General features: G+C 39.2%; 1 protein-coding gene across 2 annotated transcripts in view; it reads left to right on the top strand.

Annotated features, from left to right (window-relative positions):
• Positions 1-3,444: 3,444 nt before the first annotated feature.
• Positions 3,445-16,508, top strand: part of pde5ab (phosphodiesterase 5A, cGMP-specific, b) — a 68,011-nt gene continuing 54,947 nt past the window's right edge. Inside the window, exons 1-7 of one of the 2 annotated variants that reach the window (XM_026158134.2) lie at positions 3,445-4,070; positions 7,313-7,835; positions 8,645-8,818; positions 14,297-14,386; positions 15,083-15,154; positions 15,465-15,554; positions 15,648-15,785. In XM_026158134.2, the coding sequence (XP_026013919.1) occupies positions 3,973-4,070; positions 7,313-7,835; positions 8,645-8,818; positions 14,297-14,386; positions 15,083-15,154; positions 15,465-15,554; positions 15,648-15,785 (1,185 nt within the window). In that variant the 5' untranslated portion in view covers positions 3,445-3,972. The remainder of the gene's footprint in view (positions 4,071-7,312; positions 7,836-8,644; positions 8,819-14,296; positions 14,387-15,082; positions 15,155-15,464; positions 15,555-15,647; positions 15,786-16,508) is intronic. The other variant, XM_026158145.2, reaches the window with a different exon arrangement.

Below are 16,508 nucleotides of genomic sequence, written 5' to 3'. Positions count from 1 at the left end.
CCTAAACAACTAAATGCCACGTTGCCATGTAATTTTTTGATTGGTCAACATGGTAATTTTTTCGACGAATAGGAAAGGGTGGTTGGGGGGGGGGGGGGGGGGGGGTTGGTTTTGTTTTTGCTTACAGGCGGAGAGTGTTTTCGAACGTTTTCCTTATAAAATGCAGTTTTTACCGTTTCTTACCACAGTAAATATAAACAAACATAGCATTCAGGAAAAACAAACATTGCAGATATTTTTATCATAACTCTGGTTTTACGTGGCCTATCAACACAATTTAAAAACTGGTATAAAGTCCACACTTTTTCCGTCAATTGTTCCGTCTGTCCTGCTCACATCTCCAATGGTTGTACACGTTGTCATTAACGTGGCTTCACTCCACATCAGCCACGACGCTTTGCTAGCTAAAACACCGGTGTCGCACATAAGGACGCTGTCATAGCCTGTCAACCACGCTGATTAACTGCTTATATACGAATGTGAATCGCATCATCGGCTGGACTACAGGATAAGGTGGCATCGTTCTAATCCCATACAGGGAGCAGCCAGTCACTTACTGACTAACACTGCAAAACAGAATTGTTACAAGTTTTATTTTCAATTCAGGTTAGATTTTTTTTTTTCACAATGCAGTTTTTCCTGTGCGCAGAGACCGAGCCCGCAGTGCGCAACTGCGCATGCGTGCAGCTTAGAGGGAACATTGGTGAATGGTGATGGGATTTCCGGCTCTTTTTAGAGAGCCGGCTCTTTCGGCTCCCAACTGGCTCTTCAGGTTGTCTTGTTGCTTTAATTAATTTATTATTAACAATAATATAAAATTATGCACAAAAGGAATTACTAATGTAAAAAAAGTGGTTTTATTTATATATGTTTATATATAAATATATGCGGTGGCCCCTAGAGACAAAACACGTACAAACTCCAAAACACGAACAAACTCCAAAACACATTTCTAGCATGAACTGAACTTCCAAAACAGAGCTACCTAGATCACTTAAATTACACAATTGAAAGCATGTGTGTATTGTTTGTGTATTTATACACAAGCACTCATATGTATTGAAATATTTTTTTAAAAAAAAGTTCATTTACCTGTTACAACCACACACCAAATCTGGTCGTTGGTACTTGTGTAGCCACTAGGTAACAAAAGCTCAACACTGACACTAGCATCCTGGAGCATTGTGTTTTGTACGTGTTTTGAGTTTTTATGTGCTTCTGAGTTTTTACGTGTTTTGGAGTTTGTACGTGCTTCGGAGTGCGTACGTGTTTGTACGTGCTTTGTCTCTAGGGGCCACCATAAATATACTTTTATTTATTCACTCCACATAAAATCTAATAAATAAATCATATAATACAAAAACCAACTATTCATATTTCAACTTTTAACTATTTAAATTTTCAGCTTTTTCCTTTTAAACAAATTTAAAGTGAAACAGCAGAAAACACTGCAAACCACAACTCAATTAAATATAAATTAAAATATGAAAATAAAAAGAAGATGCATATTCTCTGTCATATGGGCCTGCATGAATAAACTTTCTGAATCCTTTATCATCTGCAAATGAAAATAGTTGTGGATGATTACTATACCTTTCTAATGTGAAGTTGTTGTCCCCTGCTCTCTTTCTCTCTCTCTCTCTCCCTCCCGCTCTGTTCCTGTGCTACTGCCAGTGTAACTACGGCCCCTCCCCCCTCTTCCCAGCGCAAAACACAAGGCTTGTGTGCAGAGTGAAGGGGAAAAAAGTGCGAGAGAGAGGGTGAGAGAAAGAAAGAGAAAAAAACCCCACAGCTCGTGATAAGGAGCCGGCTCGCGTCGTTCACGTCAAAGACCCGGCTCTAAGAGCCATTTCGTTCGCGACCGACACATCACTACTTGCTAGTAGTCCTCACTGCTAACCAGTTTTATTCAACTGGCATAACCTGAGGCAATTTTGGACTTTGCACAACTTTCTTTCTCCTCAGCATGAGTTACCAGAAAGAAGCAAGCTGTAAAATCTCTGACTGTAATGAAATGTTGTTTTTTGTTCAGAATATGGTCTTACTGAGATCTAGTCAGAATAATGTGGTAGATGTGGTGAGCATGATCTGACTTTTGACTAGCGGACAGGAATTCTAGTTTGCTTTGGGGCCATTTTTAGGCTTTGGTGTCATTTTCCTATTGCTGTTTGTTTATATTTCTGTTTGAATCACAAAAAGTACTTGGTTAGAGTTAGAAAAAAAATTAAAACACATCTTTTTACAATGTGAACCACAAATGACAAGCCATATTTGACATACATTACTGCTTCTTTCTGTTAAAGGATACTTGGGGCTATAACACAATATACAATATATATCAGAATATGTTTAAATAACCTCCAAAAACAAATGTAATTTAAACCATATTGTGCCTGAAATTGCACTGGTATACTCATTCAAATCGACCACTCAGTATTTTTTCTACATTTAATACAACAAAATCTGAATTAATAGAAATGTTTTATTTTAACTATTTTAACTCGATGGTTACCATAAAGCTGTTTTAACCATGGTACGCGGCAAAACCTGTCTTACAATTAGTATATTAGATAGGTCGCCCAGTCCTAGTTTGAAACTTTAGTATCCTATAGTAGTTTTGCTTTTGAGACAAGTACTTTATTCACAGCACTGATGTACATATCACACACTGCAGTGTCTACAGTAAACACTGACAGACAGGGATCTGACATCAAATGTTTTAACATTTGGTAATTATTACTTGGGTTCTCTTAAACAAAGAATGTTTAATAAATGTGCACTTTTCTTAGTGTGAAAGGTGGCGCCAATGCAAAAAAAAAGCTTAAAACCTAATAGCCAGTGAAGGATGCCACATCTGGTGTCAACAAGCTGGTTGTATGCAAGTTTATGGGAAAATAGCCCTTTGCCTCCCTTATCTATGACCTCAATAAACACATTCCTTATGACTTTATGATCTCAGTCACAAGCTCACACGTCTTATTGAATACAATATGAAGTTTATTTTGGAAATATTACTGTCAAACAGAAGGATAAACAAGATTAGACTTTACCCATTTGATTGAAACACAGCTGAATATTTAGAGCCAGACAGTGTGTTCTACATCCAGTTTCAAAACACCACAAATATGGGACCTTACTAACCAGAGGCTGATGCCCATTGTTACAGTACAGATAGAATAAAGTTGGGCTAGTTTGGTAATGTGTTCCCAGGTTGAAAAAATCTAGGGAAGTAGCAAGAATAGGCTAACTAGTTAATAAAAGACAACGATTTATCTACGCAGAAGTGTGTGGAACAATGGCCACACGATGCTATTTTAGATGCAGAGTTAGTCTGATTGGCTGACCCATGGAAGCAAACATATAAACATCTAATGGCAAACATCAGTGACTGGAAGCAAAGCAGAATATTTCAACAATACAAATCAAACCCATGTAGCAGTAGGTTACATTTGTTATTTCTTTACTTAAATTATCATTAGACTTATATATATATAGACCAATTGTTGTCGTGTTTGCCGTCCTCCAATTTAAAATAACCTTAAGCATTATTAATATTATATCTAATAATAATAATAATAACAACAACAATAGTTAGTAGAAATAACTTTGTCAGGCTATAGCCTAACAATGTGGTTTCTACATAAAACAAACAAACAAACGAAACTAAACTATAACATCTCTCATACTTGGGTTTTTCGATTGCTATCCCCTCTCTCCTCACTCCCTCGCTCACTCGTTCTCTCTCTCCAGTTCACTCAGAGTCGCTTGACCAACTAGGAAGCGCGCAGTCACAGCTCTGATCCGCGCGCACCGACCTACCAACCGGCTAGCGAGGAGCTCTCTCTCGGATCCCCCTCTTTCTCTCCCGCCTTGCTCCCTCTTTATTCCTCCACATATATTCGGTACCGGGTCTTCCGCGGATAAATGTAATCGGAGCTCACAGTGGGGAGACGCTGTTGTCGCTTTTCCACCATGGAGGACTGTTGTTCCCTGGAAAACGAGAGGATGGAAGCGTGGCTGGACGACCACTTGGAGTTCACCCATTCCTACTTTGTCAGAAAGGCGTCAAGGTAAAAATAAGAAAAAAAATAACAGTGGAGAGGTCAGTGTACGTTCAGCCGGGTGTATGTGACTTTCCAGGGCTTTTCTCTGCAAATAAACTATTTTATGTGCAGCCGCGCAGGCAATCAGATTCCCTTTGTTAGTTCTGACTGTTTCCATTGTAGGTGTCACTTTACCTCGCTGTTTATTCAGGAAGACTGTAAAACCTGCACTGATCGTATCTTGACACCAATCATCGTGTGCAGTGGAGGTGAGCCTGCTCAGGTGCGCTACCTGCAGTGTTTTGGATGTCACAGAGCTGCTGTGCTGGCGAGCTCCTTTCAGTCTACGACTTTATTTCGTTTCACCGTCCACGTCACAACACCTCTGAGAGTTAGACTGAGCCCTTTAATCATTAACTTTTACTGCTGCCAGTGATTCTGTTTAATTCTCATAGTTTGCTGTTCAGTGATAATTACACTTACCTTCCATATAAAAGAAAGCACTTCATTTGTGTTGTAGCGTTCAGTTTTTGAACCTCAGAGAGTGTGGTTTGGAACAAATTAGCCTTTCAATTTGTTCGGCAAACACAGAATCCAAAGCAGTCTTTCTGGAACTGTAGCGGCTGTGTAAGACTTTTTTACAGCATGCATACCTGGGAATTTCATCAGTGCACTTCATCAGGGCACTTTATGTCTGTGTTTGCTTTAGTGACAAACCCCTTCAGACCTATTTATTCACTACCACCAAGGTAATGTCACTCAGTGTTTTTTCATCTGTCACAACATCCCAAGTCCATCTTGAAATATTTTCCATTGTCAGAGGACATTTTTTTCTCTCCCTCCTGCATTTTTTGACCACATTACTAAAGCAAAAAAGTTGATTGGCTTGGAGCAAGAGGTTTGCACACATCAGCCATTCTGCAGTTCTGGTTGAGAGGCATTTCTTAGAGAGGTATTGATTCAGCCACACATCCCCTGGATACATTAGGGTCAGCCCTGTGGGGAGTCAGGCAGCTCAATGGGAGATTGAGGAGAGGACCTCTGAGAAACTGCACATAACGAGCACTTTGTCTCCTACAAAGTTTTACTTGCTTGGATATGCCCAAGATACCACGGACAATTTCACAGCCAGCACTTTTTATCACCTTCTCAAGGTTCTGACCTTCCTGTTCAGGTGAACAGAGCTTTGGTGACAGGCATAGAAACAGAATGAGTCACATGACCTTCGGCGCGTTTGAAAACTGGACCTGAAGTGGAGTGCATGCTCGAAATGTGTGTGGGTTGATTAGACAATGTGTTGGCTGATTGGAGAGATTCTCCATAATCACATTCAATTTAATGTTTCTGTTTACACACTAGCATACACTCTGTCTAATACACACACTCATATTTGATTTGTTCCAGTAAATGTCATCATTAGAGGCTTCCAGTGGTTATCTCACACACAAACACACATAAACACATAGCCTTGATAAAAGTATTCTGGCTACTGCTGCATTTACATTCATTCAATTTACATTGTTATCACTGTTTACTGTTATTTAATATCATATAATAATTTCATCTTCTAAGCATGTAAAGAGCACTCTGCTTGCTCAACATTTCATCTCTTTCTCACTCTCACTTGTACATTTATTTCTAAATCTTTTTGCAAGCTTTCTCTTATTAAATTTAAAGGCTAACTCTGAATACTTTCAAGTATTTGAGATTCATTTTGAAGGTGGTCTGGCTGTTTATGAACACAATTTCAGCTGTTTGTGTCCTGAGCCACAGTGAGAGACAGCCTGCTTTTAGTTATTTCTTTTGCATAAAGTTTGTGGTTAATTTTATAATAAGAAATATTGCAGGTTGTATAACTTACTGTATGCTGTTTGTTAGTGTACTTGGAAATAATTGGCAGGTCAGCGTGGGTAGTCTTCTCAGATATATAGGCTCACATGGGGTTTTGCAAAAGTAGAGCCATGGAGGACTTTGGAATTCAGTGTTTTATCATTGCATTTAAACATCTGTAAACTCCTGACACTTTTATGTCGAGGTGTCTGCTGATACTGAGTTGATGTTGATGTGTGATGTCGTAAATGCAGAGAATAGAATTGAATTTCATAAATCTCCCAGCAGTCATTGAGACCCTGTCCAGCTTTCTTGAGTCAGGATTAGATTGCATCCTTAGAAGTAGACTTAAGAACCAACAGCTTGTTTCTCCAGCAAATTATTGACTCTTTTCTGTCCCACGTGCCCTCATGAATGTTGGTCAGCAAAACTTCCATTCTCCCTAAAGGATAGCATCAGCTTCAGACTTAAAATGCAAGAAGGAATAAGAAGGAATAGTTTTCATGAGTTATTACATTGAATGAAGAGCAGCTGAAGACGCATGTTTGTTTGTACATAATCAACAATTCTTTTGTAACTTTGGTCATTTTTGCACTGTTTTCATTCATTTGAGTTGGATTTCAGTTAGTTGATGTAAACAGGTTTTATGGAACCTCTGTAATTTATGTTCAGTCGATGCTGATCCTGTTCTTTTGGTGTGGAAGCTCTGTGATCCTCATCTCAACTAAGTCCTTTTGAAGTTGAAGCTTGTGAGCTTTGATTAGGTACAAAGAAGAGATTTTTATTAGATTAAAGTGTGTATAATGTGATCATCTGGTTAAATTTTAATGTTCTTCTTCTTTCCACTACACGGGCATGGAACTCATTTCATGATGGAAAAAATTTAAAATTCAGCCTGTAATGAGATGCCTAACAAATGATTTGAATTCGTATCGTTCTCCATTTTTATTCTAATTGCAGAATAAATTTCGGCAAACTGTTCTTGATTAATGTCTGTTTTTGTTTTGATGCAGTAGCAGACAAGAATTTGTGCAGGAGTTTGGCTTTGATTAGCAACACAGCACTACTCACAGTCTACCTGTCAATCAATTTGCCTTGTGCATTTACTCAAAAAGGCTTCATATATAATATAGTATATCTGCAGGTAATCTAACCCTATGAGCCAAAACAGTATGTCTAGTCACAGTTGAAGCAAGTTAGACTGATTACCTCCTAACAATAGATCTAACAATGGAGCATATTAAGGTTTGAGATATATGTGTGGGTAAGTAAGACAGTTCTTCTGGTCAATATGTGTACTTGTGCAGGCAAGGCTTATGTGGTCTAAAGCTGTTTTGGTATCATGCCAAGTGCCAACAGCCTTTTAGTTGTGGGTGGTCATAATGTTTTGGAGATATTCTAAAAACTTCTGACGGACATTTTCTTTTTAATTTTGACAGGGAGATGGTGAATGCCTGGTTTGCTGAACGCATCCATTCCTTTCAGCCATCTGTGTCCAAAGAAAGTCCTTCACAGCAGCGAGCCCACCAGCCCACCACTGACCTTGGCCCTTCCTGTGCCTCAACCATCCTCCCACCTACCCTCAGCCACTTGGACAACCGCTGTCCATCCCCAGCTACAGTCTCCAGCCCGGCCCCTGGTACCCCAACTCGCAAAATCTCAGCGTCAGAGTTTGACCGCCCACTCAGACCCATTGTGGTTAAAGACTCAGAGGGCTCGCTGACATTTTTGAGTGACGCTGACCGTGAAATTGTCCCTGTGAGGGGCTTGGTGATGGGTGAGGGTGGTATTGGTGGGGGAGGTGGGAATGGAGGTGGTGGTGGTCTTGAGGGTGACCGCTGTGCCAGGCTGCTGGAGCTGGTGAAGGATGTATCAAGTCATCTGGATGTGACAGCGCTCTGCCATAAGATCTTCCTCCACATCAATGAGCTGATTGCTGCAGACCGCTACTCACTGTTTCTGGTACGTCAGGAAAGAAAGCTACAGTTGTAACTGATTTAACTGTTGCAGAGCACAAAAAGAAGATACGCCTCTTTATATGCTCACTAGTATGTTACAAGAAGCGTATTACATTGCCACCCTCGTTTTATTTAACAGTTTATGTAGAACAACGTAAATCTCCTGTCACTAAGCCTGTCACTGTGCTCCCTAACAAAAAGTTACATGTATGCATGAATGTTATTTCATTTCATAAGTTTATCATTAGCGGTAAGCTTAAAGCAGTAGTTACACATTTAAAAATTTGATTCTGAGCAGTGTTTTTCAGAGTTGGATGGAGCTTTAATACAGGTATCAGGTACTTGTGTTGCAAGCTAGAAGTGATTAGCATGCTTAGCTAAGTTAATTACCCTCTGGCTCTAGCTCTGCACGCAGTTGTTGTTCTTGTCTCATCTTGGAAAGAAAGGAAGTGACTATAGCGCACGGTCATCTGGTAAAAACAAAAGCAGGCTGTGGTTTATTTCATATTTCACAGTTATTGTGATGCTCTCTTAACACTGTGATAAAAAAAGAGTGTAGCAATATTACTTTGCTATAAATGCTATGTTGTAAATGCTAAAAATTCCTCTATATCATTTTTTTATGATTTAGTCTTTTGGAATAAAAAGTTAAACTCTAAATATAAGATGCTAACAGTCACCAAAACTGGAACATGCAAAAAAAAAAACACAATTATTTGTGTTTTTGTCATATGTACAGTATTGGCTTATAACTTCTATTTCAGTCATTAGTTTTATTTCAGTTGTGTTGCTACTTTTTGTTTTTGGTCTCAGGTGGGTGAGGATAGCTCAAACAGGAAGTTCTTGGTCAGCCGGCTGTTTGATGTGGCAGAAGGAACCACACTGGAAGAATCTTCCAGTAACTCTATCCGACTGGAGTGGAACAAAGGGATTGTGGGACACGTAGCTTCTACGGGACAACCACTCAATATCAAGAATGCTTACGAGGTGAGCACTTTTAAGTCTTCTTTAAAAACAGAGATCTTTAGCAGCATCAGTTAAAGTATCTTACATGAGCTGATTTACCGTGTGTATGTGGGTGTTCAAAAACAGACTTACGTATGCTTTAGTTTAGTTTGATCATTCTTGCTGATAGAGCTCAGTGGATATGAGAGGAACCAAAGAGGGTGAGTAGGTCAAAGTGCTCCTCTCGAGTTTCAGCTTTTACCACACATGTGGACGTATGGACGTAATACAAACTAGCGATTTAATTTTTGGGAGGCTTGCAGTGCCTGTTGGCTTTGGTCATGTAATAAAACATACATTGGTTGTGTTTTTTCATATCACTCTGTATAGCCACATGGCAAAACAGCTGCTGACAACAACCAAACAAATAAAAAAGAAATACATACAGTCAGAAAATTATTTAAACCCCTGCTGATTTTGTAAGTTTGGCCACTAACAAAGAAATGATCAGTCTATAATTTCAATGGTAGGTTTGTCTGAACAGCGAGAGACAGAACAATAACCAAAAAATCCAGAAAAAAGTTAATAATTTGCATTTTCATGCAGGAAATAAGTATTTGATCCCTTTGAAAAAAGTGCTTGGTCGCAAAACCGAAGGTCAAACGTGTCTTGTAGTTGGCCACAAATTTTGCACACATCTCAGGGAGGATTTTGTGGCATTCTTCTTTGCAGATCCTATCCTTGTCATTATTGTTTTGTGGCTGATGTTTGGCAGCTTGAACCTTCAGCTGTGGGATTAAGGTCTGGAGACTGACTAGGCCCCTCCAAGACCTTAATATGCTTCTTCTTGAGCCAATCCTTTGTTTCTTTGGCCGCTTGTTTTGGATCATTGTCATGTTGGAATACCCACCCATACCCATTTTCGATGCCCTGTTCGAGGGAAGGATGTTCTCACCCAAGATTTGACGGTACGTGTCCCCATTCATCCTCTCTGTGATGTGGTGCAGTTGTCCTGTCCCGTTGGCAGAAAAACACTCCCACAGCATAATGTTTCCACCTCCATGTTTGACGGTGGGGACAGTGTTCTTGGACTCATAGGCAGTTTTCCTTCTTCTCCTCCAAACACGAGTTGATGCCAAATAGCTTGATTGCGGTCTCATCTGACCACAACACTTTCACCCAGTCCTCCTCTGAATCATTGAGATGTTCAGTGGGAAATCTCAAACAGGCCTGTACATGGGCTTTCTTGAGCAGGGGGACCTTGTGGGCACTGCAGGATTTCAGTCCTTCACGGTATAGTGTGTTACCAACTGTTTTCTTGGTAACTAGCGTTCTGGGCTGGTTCCAGACTGTTCTCATTGTCATTGAAACTCCACGGGGTGAGATCTTGCGTGGAGCTCCGGATTGAGGGAGTTATTTTATGGTTCTTCAATTTGCGAATGTTCGCACCAGCTGATGCCACCTTCTCACCCAGCTGCTTGGCAATGGTCTTGTAGCTCATTCCAGCCTTATGTAGGTCCACAATCTTGTCCCTGACATCCTTAGAAAGCTCTTTGGTCTTGGGCATGGTGAACAGCGTTCTTTTATACAGGTAACTAGTTGAGAAGGCTCCCAGTGTCAGCTTGTTACCTGTATAAAATACACCTAGGATCCAGAAATCTTGCTCACTAATAGGAGATCAAATACTTGTTTCATTCATCAAAATGCAAATTAATTTGTAACCTAATTTATCACTGTTCAAATAAACCTACCATTGAAATTATAGACTGATCATTTCTTTGTTAGTGGGAAAACTTACAAAATCAGCTGGCAGTTCAAATATTTTTTCCCTTACTGTATAATTAGTCTTCTTATTTTTTTGCAAGCTTTATGTAAAGCTTTATGTAATGTAACACAAAGCGACAGGTACTAATAGCATCAGTGTTTGATGAGCATTTATTTACAGATATGAATGACAGCACATTCATTTCTGCACAGTGACCCCAAACTGCCACTGCATTAAAAATTGTTTTGCTAAATATATTTACAAACATAAATTAGGCACCATGTTGTTAAAATATAACAACGTTATATAGAGCATATTTATAAAAATATAAATAACATTTCTTTTAAACAAAAGCTCATTTTGTATAAATGCTGTGTAGATGCTGTGTAAACCAGAAAACATGAATGCCATGTGGAGGTGCTGGATTGTTGAATTCTTGCCAATAGAACCTTAATGTGTTTTGGCACATGAATAATTAGATGCCTGTTTCTACTGTCATGCATAAGCTGCTCTTCTTTTTTGCACCTGTGCACAGATAAAAGGCAAATTAGAGGCCTGATTACAGCTATATAGGACAAAAGCATCCATGTTCTACAGGACAAATCCCGAGTACAGGGGAAGCAAGTACCTGACTGTTAGCATGCTGCTGTTATGCTTGTACTGCATTGGCAGTGTGTTTGGTATCGTTGTCATACTGAAAAATGAGCATGTTGCTAATCACATACTTTCCAGATTGCATTCATAATTTGATCAATTTTGACAAGATGCCCAACACCACTCGCTGAAATTTAGCTATGAGTAGATGCATCTGAAGGGCCAAATGCATCTCCCTGTTGTTGTTTCTCTGTATTTTTTGATTCTGTCAATCTGCTGTAAATACTATACGCCACACACCATGATAAGATATGCCAAGTTTTCAGCTAATAGTTCTTTGATAATAATGTTGTTGGGGTAAAAATGCAGTTTCATGCCTGTCAGACTGTTTTATCTTTGTAATTTTTCAAAGATTCAGCTAAAGAAATTGGAATAACTGTGTTATGTGTTTTTGTGACAGGCTTAATTAATAATCTCTGTTAAGTGTCTCAATAAATATAGAACCATTCCTCTGAAAATAGTCCGGTACAAGGACTAGAGTAAAAAAAAATCCACCAATGCCCAAATAAACCCTTTGAAAGACCTTCCAAAAGCCTGGAATACTGCTGCCCAAGACCACTTTAAAAATTACAAAATGGTCTGGTAGGCTTGAAGCAAAATAAAGAAATGAAGGGAAGCTCAAGACTTTTTGCATGACACTGTAAATCAAAACATGCACAGCAGCAAATAAGATGGACTGGTGTGGTGTGATTCTGTGTGTGCAAAAAAGATTTCCTGCTGGGTACCATCCTCCTTTGATAACACTGTCATCTGGTTGCCTGCCAACCACAAGATGATGATTATGGAGCTGGAAGAGAAAGAGAGAGAGGAACAGATCAAGAATGACTTATGGGATGTGCATGTGCATGTGTGTGTGTGTGTGTGTGTGTGTGTGTGTGTACCTGCTAAGTGTGCACTTGGGGGTTCAAGTGTTTTTGAGTGTGTCTGTGTGTGAATCAGAATCAGAGTTCTTTATTAATCCCAGAAGAAATTATAATTGTGTATAATTAATGCCTGCATGGATTTGTGTCATGAAATGTAAAAAAAAAAGTGCACATATGAGATTTGTTTTCCAGGTCAGATTTAATTTGTGCTTCTATGGCTGACCTTATTTGCTTTATAGTTCCTCGTATTTGTGTTCAAATATAATAATGCGTAATGTTTGTGTATGCATCGCCTCCCTGCCACAACTGCAGCTGTGTTGGTAAATGCAGTGTGTTAGTCTGACAGTCAGTGTAGATGTGGCAAGCTGTGTGTGTGTGTGTGAACACACATGCCTGTGTGCTGCTGCAGAACCTCGTACTGCTTCCAGGAAGTCTATCGACATCATCTGACGGAGTCCCCAACCCTCTGATTGGATCTTTAACTTCCCATTAGTCTGCACAGGATTACATTGACTTCAGCAGCACAGGCCAAAACAGCTCCACCTCTGCCCGTTTATATTAATACAGCTCTCTGTGGAGTGGACTAAATAATGTGTTTTCGAAATAGCCTGGACCAAACCAATTTACAAAGGAGCTTGTGTGTGTGTGTGGACGGTGATCAGCTTATTAGTGCTGCGTGCTGGATTGCTGAATTAAACTGGGAGCACCTTTTCAGGAATGGAACCAAATGTTTGCCAAAGTGCTGTTTCTCACTGAATGGCCTTTCACTGTGTAGAAAATGAGTCATATAATTTATACTGAAATTAAGGATTTCTGAGAAAATTAAAGCAACAGATTGAGTTTTGAGGTGATAATTCTTTCAAAAAAACTACTGAACAGCTCGAACACATGCTGACAAAAAGCAATACAACCTGTAATACTATTTAATTCAATTTTTTTTAAACTTTTATTTATTGTTTTATTTATATAGCACTAATTCACAACAGTCACCTCTAGGTGCTTTGTATTGTAAGGTAAAGCCTACAATGTTATAGAGAAAGCAGCAGCAATTTAACGAATTCTTCCTTATTAGTATCCCCCTCTTAACACAAAGAGATCCCTGGTAAAATCAGTTGAAGGGAGGAGCAGCGGTGAAGTGAAGAGAGATGAGAAAAAAGGAGCGTATACAGAGATAAGGACTAAACACAAACTATGGGAGAGAAAAGGTAAAAATTGAGGGCATGCAGTAGTTGTATATAAAACACATGGGTAGCAAAAAGAGGCGAGGGTAGAAGAAGGGTAAAAGAAATCCTAAAAATAGAGGTGTTTGTCTCCAGAACCCAAACTGGGAGGGTCCTGATATCTGACAGCTCTGCCTCCCATTCTACCTTTAGAGAATGCAGTCTGAGACCAAAGTGCTCTGGCGCTCCCTATTATACTTTGTATTGCAGCACTGGACATGAAGCTACTACAGATTGTACATTGTTTGCATGATGCACTGTGTGCCTGTATTGTTTTCATAGTATCAACACACGGCGGTGTGTACACCACTGAGGGCTGAGCCAGTCATATAATCCATTACTTGCTGTGTTAAGAGTGTAACTGTGAAGTCAGTGTAGGACTCCTCTTGTATGCATGTTTTTGTCAACACACAAACACACAAATCTCTTGGGTCTAGAGAATCATAGAAATGGACATAGAAGCCGAGTGTTTAAAGGTCAGCTGGTGGGTGGCAGAGCTGCAAACAGGGGAATAGTTCTCTAAACAAAACATGTCTCCATCCGCGGTCCTAGTATGCTCTTGTTAGCCTCTTTGTCACTGATCCCAAACAATAAGAGTTCTAATGCACGTGAGGTGTTTGTTTTGGAGAAGAGCGAGGCATTTGTTTGCATAATGATTGTAGCTGCAGGTGTTCAGCTACTACAGAGTATCTGCTTCTTTATGCAAATTGGACACCCAGTTGTGGTGAGTACAGGTCACTGAACTGGTTGTTCAACAGATGGGAGTGCCTCACGCCTGCTTGTTCAACAGCTTGTACTTTGATACACTACAAAAACACAAAAAGCTGAGCATTCAGAGATGTTTGAAGCATAAACCTTTTGGCTCACAGGGTTAGGATCACAATATTGCTTTTGCATTTTCATTCAAAAGCTACAGCGCAAAAAACCACAACAGTGTCTATTGAAAGCTAATGTAAGTATCAAAATGTTTGATAGCAGCTCTTTGAAAAGGGTTATATGCATGTTCTTGTTCCCCCAGGACCCCAGGTTTAACGCTGAGGTCGACCACATCACAGGTTACAAAACCCAAAGTATCCTTTGTCTGCCTATCAAGAACCACAGAGACGAGGTGAGATGCCATGATCAATATAATTTGTTATGGTTTGTTTTAAACCTTACTTTACCTTTACATAGATAAGATGTTTAAATTCTAGTGGAGCTTCTTGTCCAGTGTGTGCTGGCTATTACAGCAATCAAATCTGAGATCTCGAATTATCTGCTTGAGAAAGCGTTTCTTTTTTGACAACCTTTTCTTTTTTTTCTCCAGCGTACTAGCAATAAGACTCTCCACACACAGCTTAGCAGTTTGGCAGAGTTTACTGTACTTATTCGTTTAAAAGGCACATTCTTTTATTCTTTTTAATTCTTCTTAATTCTTTTAGAGAAGCCCCTTACTGGGCATGCATCTGGACGATGATTGAGCATGCATCTTTGAGAGAAGCTAAAGATAATTCATGCATTATGACATGACTCGTGATTTGCAGTTGTGTGAGCCTCTGCAGCCATTAAAACATTACATAGATTTGTGCCCCCATTCTCCATTTAAAAAGAACCTTGATACGTCTTATCCAAACCAAACTTTCAGTTTTCCTATTAGTATAACTTTTAATAACATTAATTAGCAGATAATTTAAATGTAATATGAATGAAGTATGCTCACATCAGTGCACATTCAGACTGATGATGTTTCCCTTCTTATTGCAATACTAGTTTAATATGTTATTTTGCTGGTTTTCACTTAACATTTTCTTTTAATTTATCGCAGGTAGTTGGAGTGGCTCAGGCTATAAACAAGAAATGCGGGGACGGTGGAGCCTTCACTGAGCAGGATGAAAAGGTTACATCATGGTTCCACCTAAAATAACACTTTTTTCAATTTAAAAACATTTGAATTTTCACCAAGACATCATCAAAGTGTGTTACTTTGTACTTGTGTTGGACAATATGACTTATATCTGTTAAAATATAACTGCGGATCAGATTTTAAGAAGCCATCCTTTAATAAAATCCTTCTTTCTCCATATTTCCCTGCTCATGCCATCCTCTCGTTGCTCTCTAATTTGCTAATTTATCTTTTTGCGTACATTTTTCCCTTTATTTTTCCTCTCTTTCTGGTACTCAGATGTTGCTCTGTTTCTTTCCAACAGGACTTCTCAGCTTATTTGGCGTTTTCAGGCATCGTACTACACAACGCACAGCTGTATGAGACGTCGCAGCTGGAAAACAGACGCAATCAGGTGTGTGCGAATGTGCTTTTCTGAAGGTTAGCGTGAACATACAGTCACGCTCAGATCCATAAATGATGTTTATGTGTGTGTATGTGTTTGTAGGTGTTGCTGGACCTGGCCAGTCTGATCTTTGAGGAGCAGCAGTGTCTGGAGGTTTTACTGAGAAAGATTGCAGGAACCATCCTGTCCTTCATGCAGGCCCAGGCTTGTACCGTCTTCATCGCTGACGAGGACTCAATGGTCAGCACACACACACTAACACACATGCTCGCAACATGCTAATGTTTCTGTACTTGGTGTGCAAAATCTATTTTCAAAGAATGCAAACTGAGGTGATACGATTTACTGGCTAAATGGATGTTCGATCTGTACGATAGTGGTTGTTTGAATGCAGCGCATTAAGAGCTCAGGGCAGGAAGATTTTGATTTGATATCATTTAAAGTGAGGTTACAAAAAAGCAGCACCTCAAAGAGTTCATGTGTTTCATTACAAGACATGATTGATATCTTGTAGACAGGTCATATATAATATGTGTAAATTATTTTAGCTGGTTGCATTTTTTATTATAACTGGACATTTTGTGTGTGATAGATTCTGGCAAATATATTGGCTGTGCGTGTCTGACAAAGAAGAAATATCAGATGATATATTGGAATATTGGATTTTTTAAATTCGTTTTAAAAATCCTATTGTAGTTAGACTTTAGAACTTGAGCTATTGGTTTGAGTGATTTGAATCTTTCTAGTGTCAGTTACTAGATCACAGAGATTTCAAAAAAGAAGAGAGAGCAAAACTCCCACATAAAGTGGCGTAGTGTTTAATGATAGATTTATCAGCATGTAAAACTTCTTTCTGGTTTTATGTGTAGTTAAAATAGACATACATTGAACTGATGCTGCAGAATGCCTTCTTATGATATAAACTTAGTGCAATAAAAAGTGTGTTTCATGGTAATTAGAAAA

The sequence above is a fragment of the Astatotilapia calliptera genome, chromosome 3 (assembly GCF_964374335.1).
Source record: "Astatotilapia calliptera chromosome 3, fAstCal68.1, whole genome shotgun sequence".
NCBI lineage: Eukaryota > Metazoa > Chordata > Actinopteri > Cichliformes > Cichlidae > Astatotilapia > Astatotilapia calliptera.
Note: the sequence above shows the minus strand (reverse complement) of the source record. Positions and strands in the feature narration are given on the sequence as shown.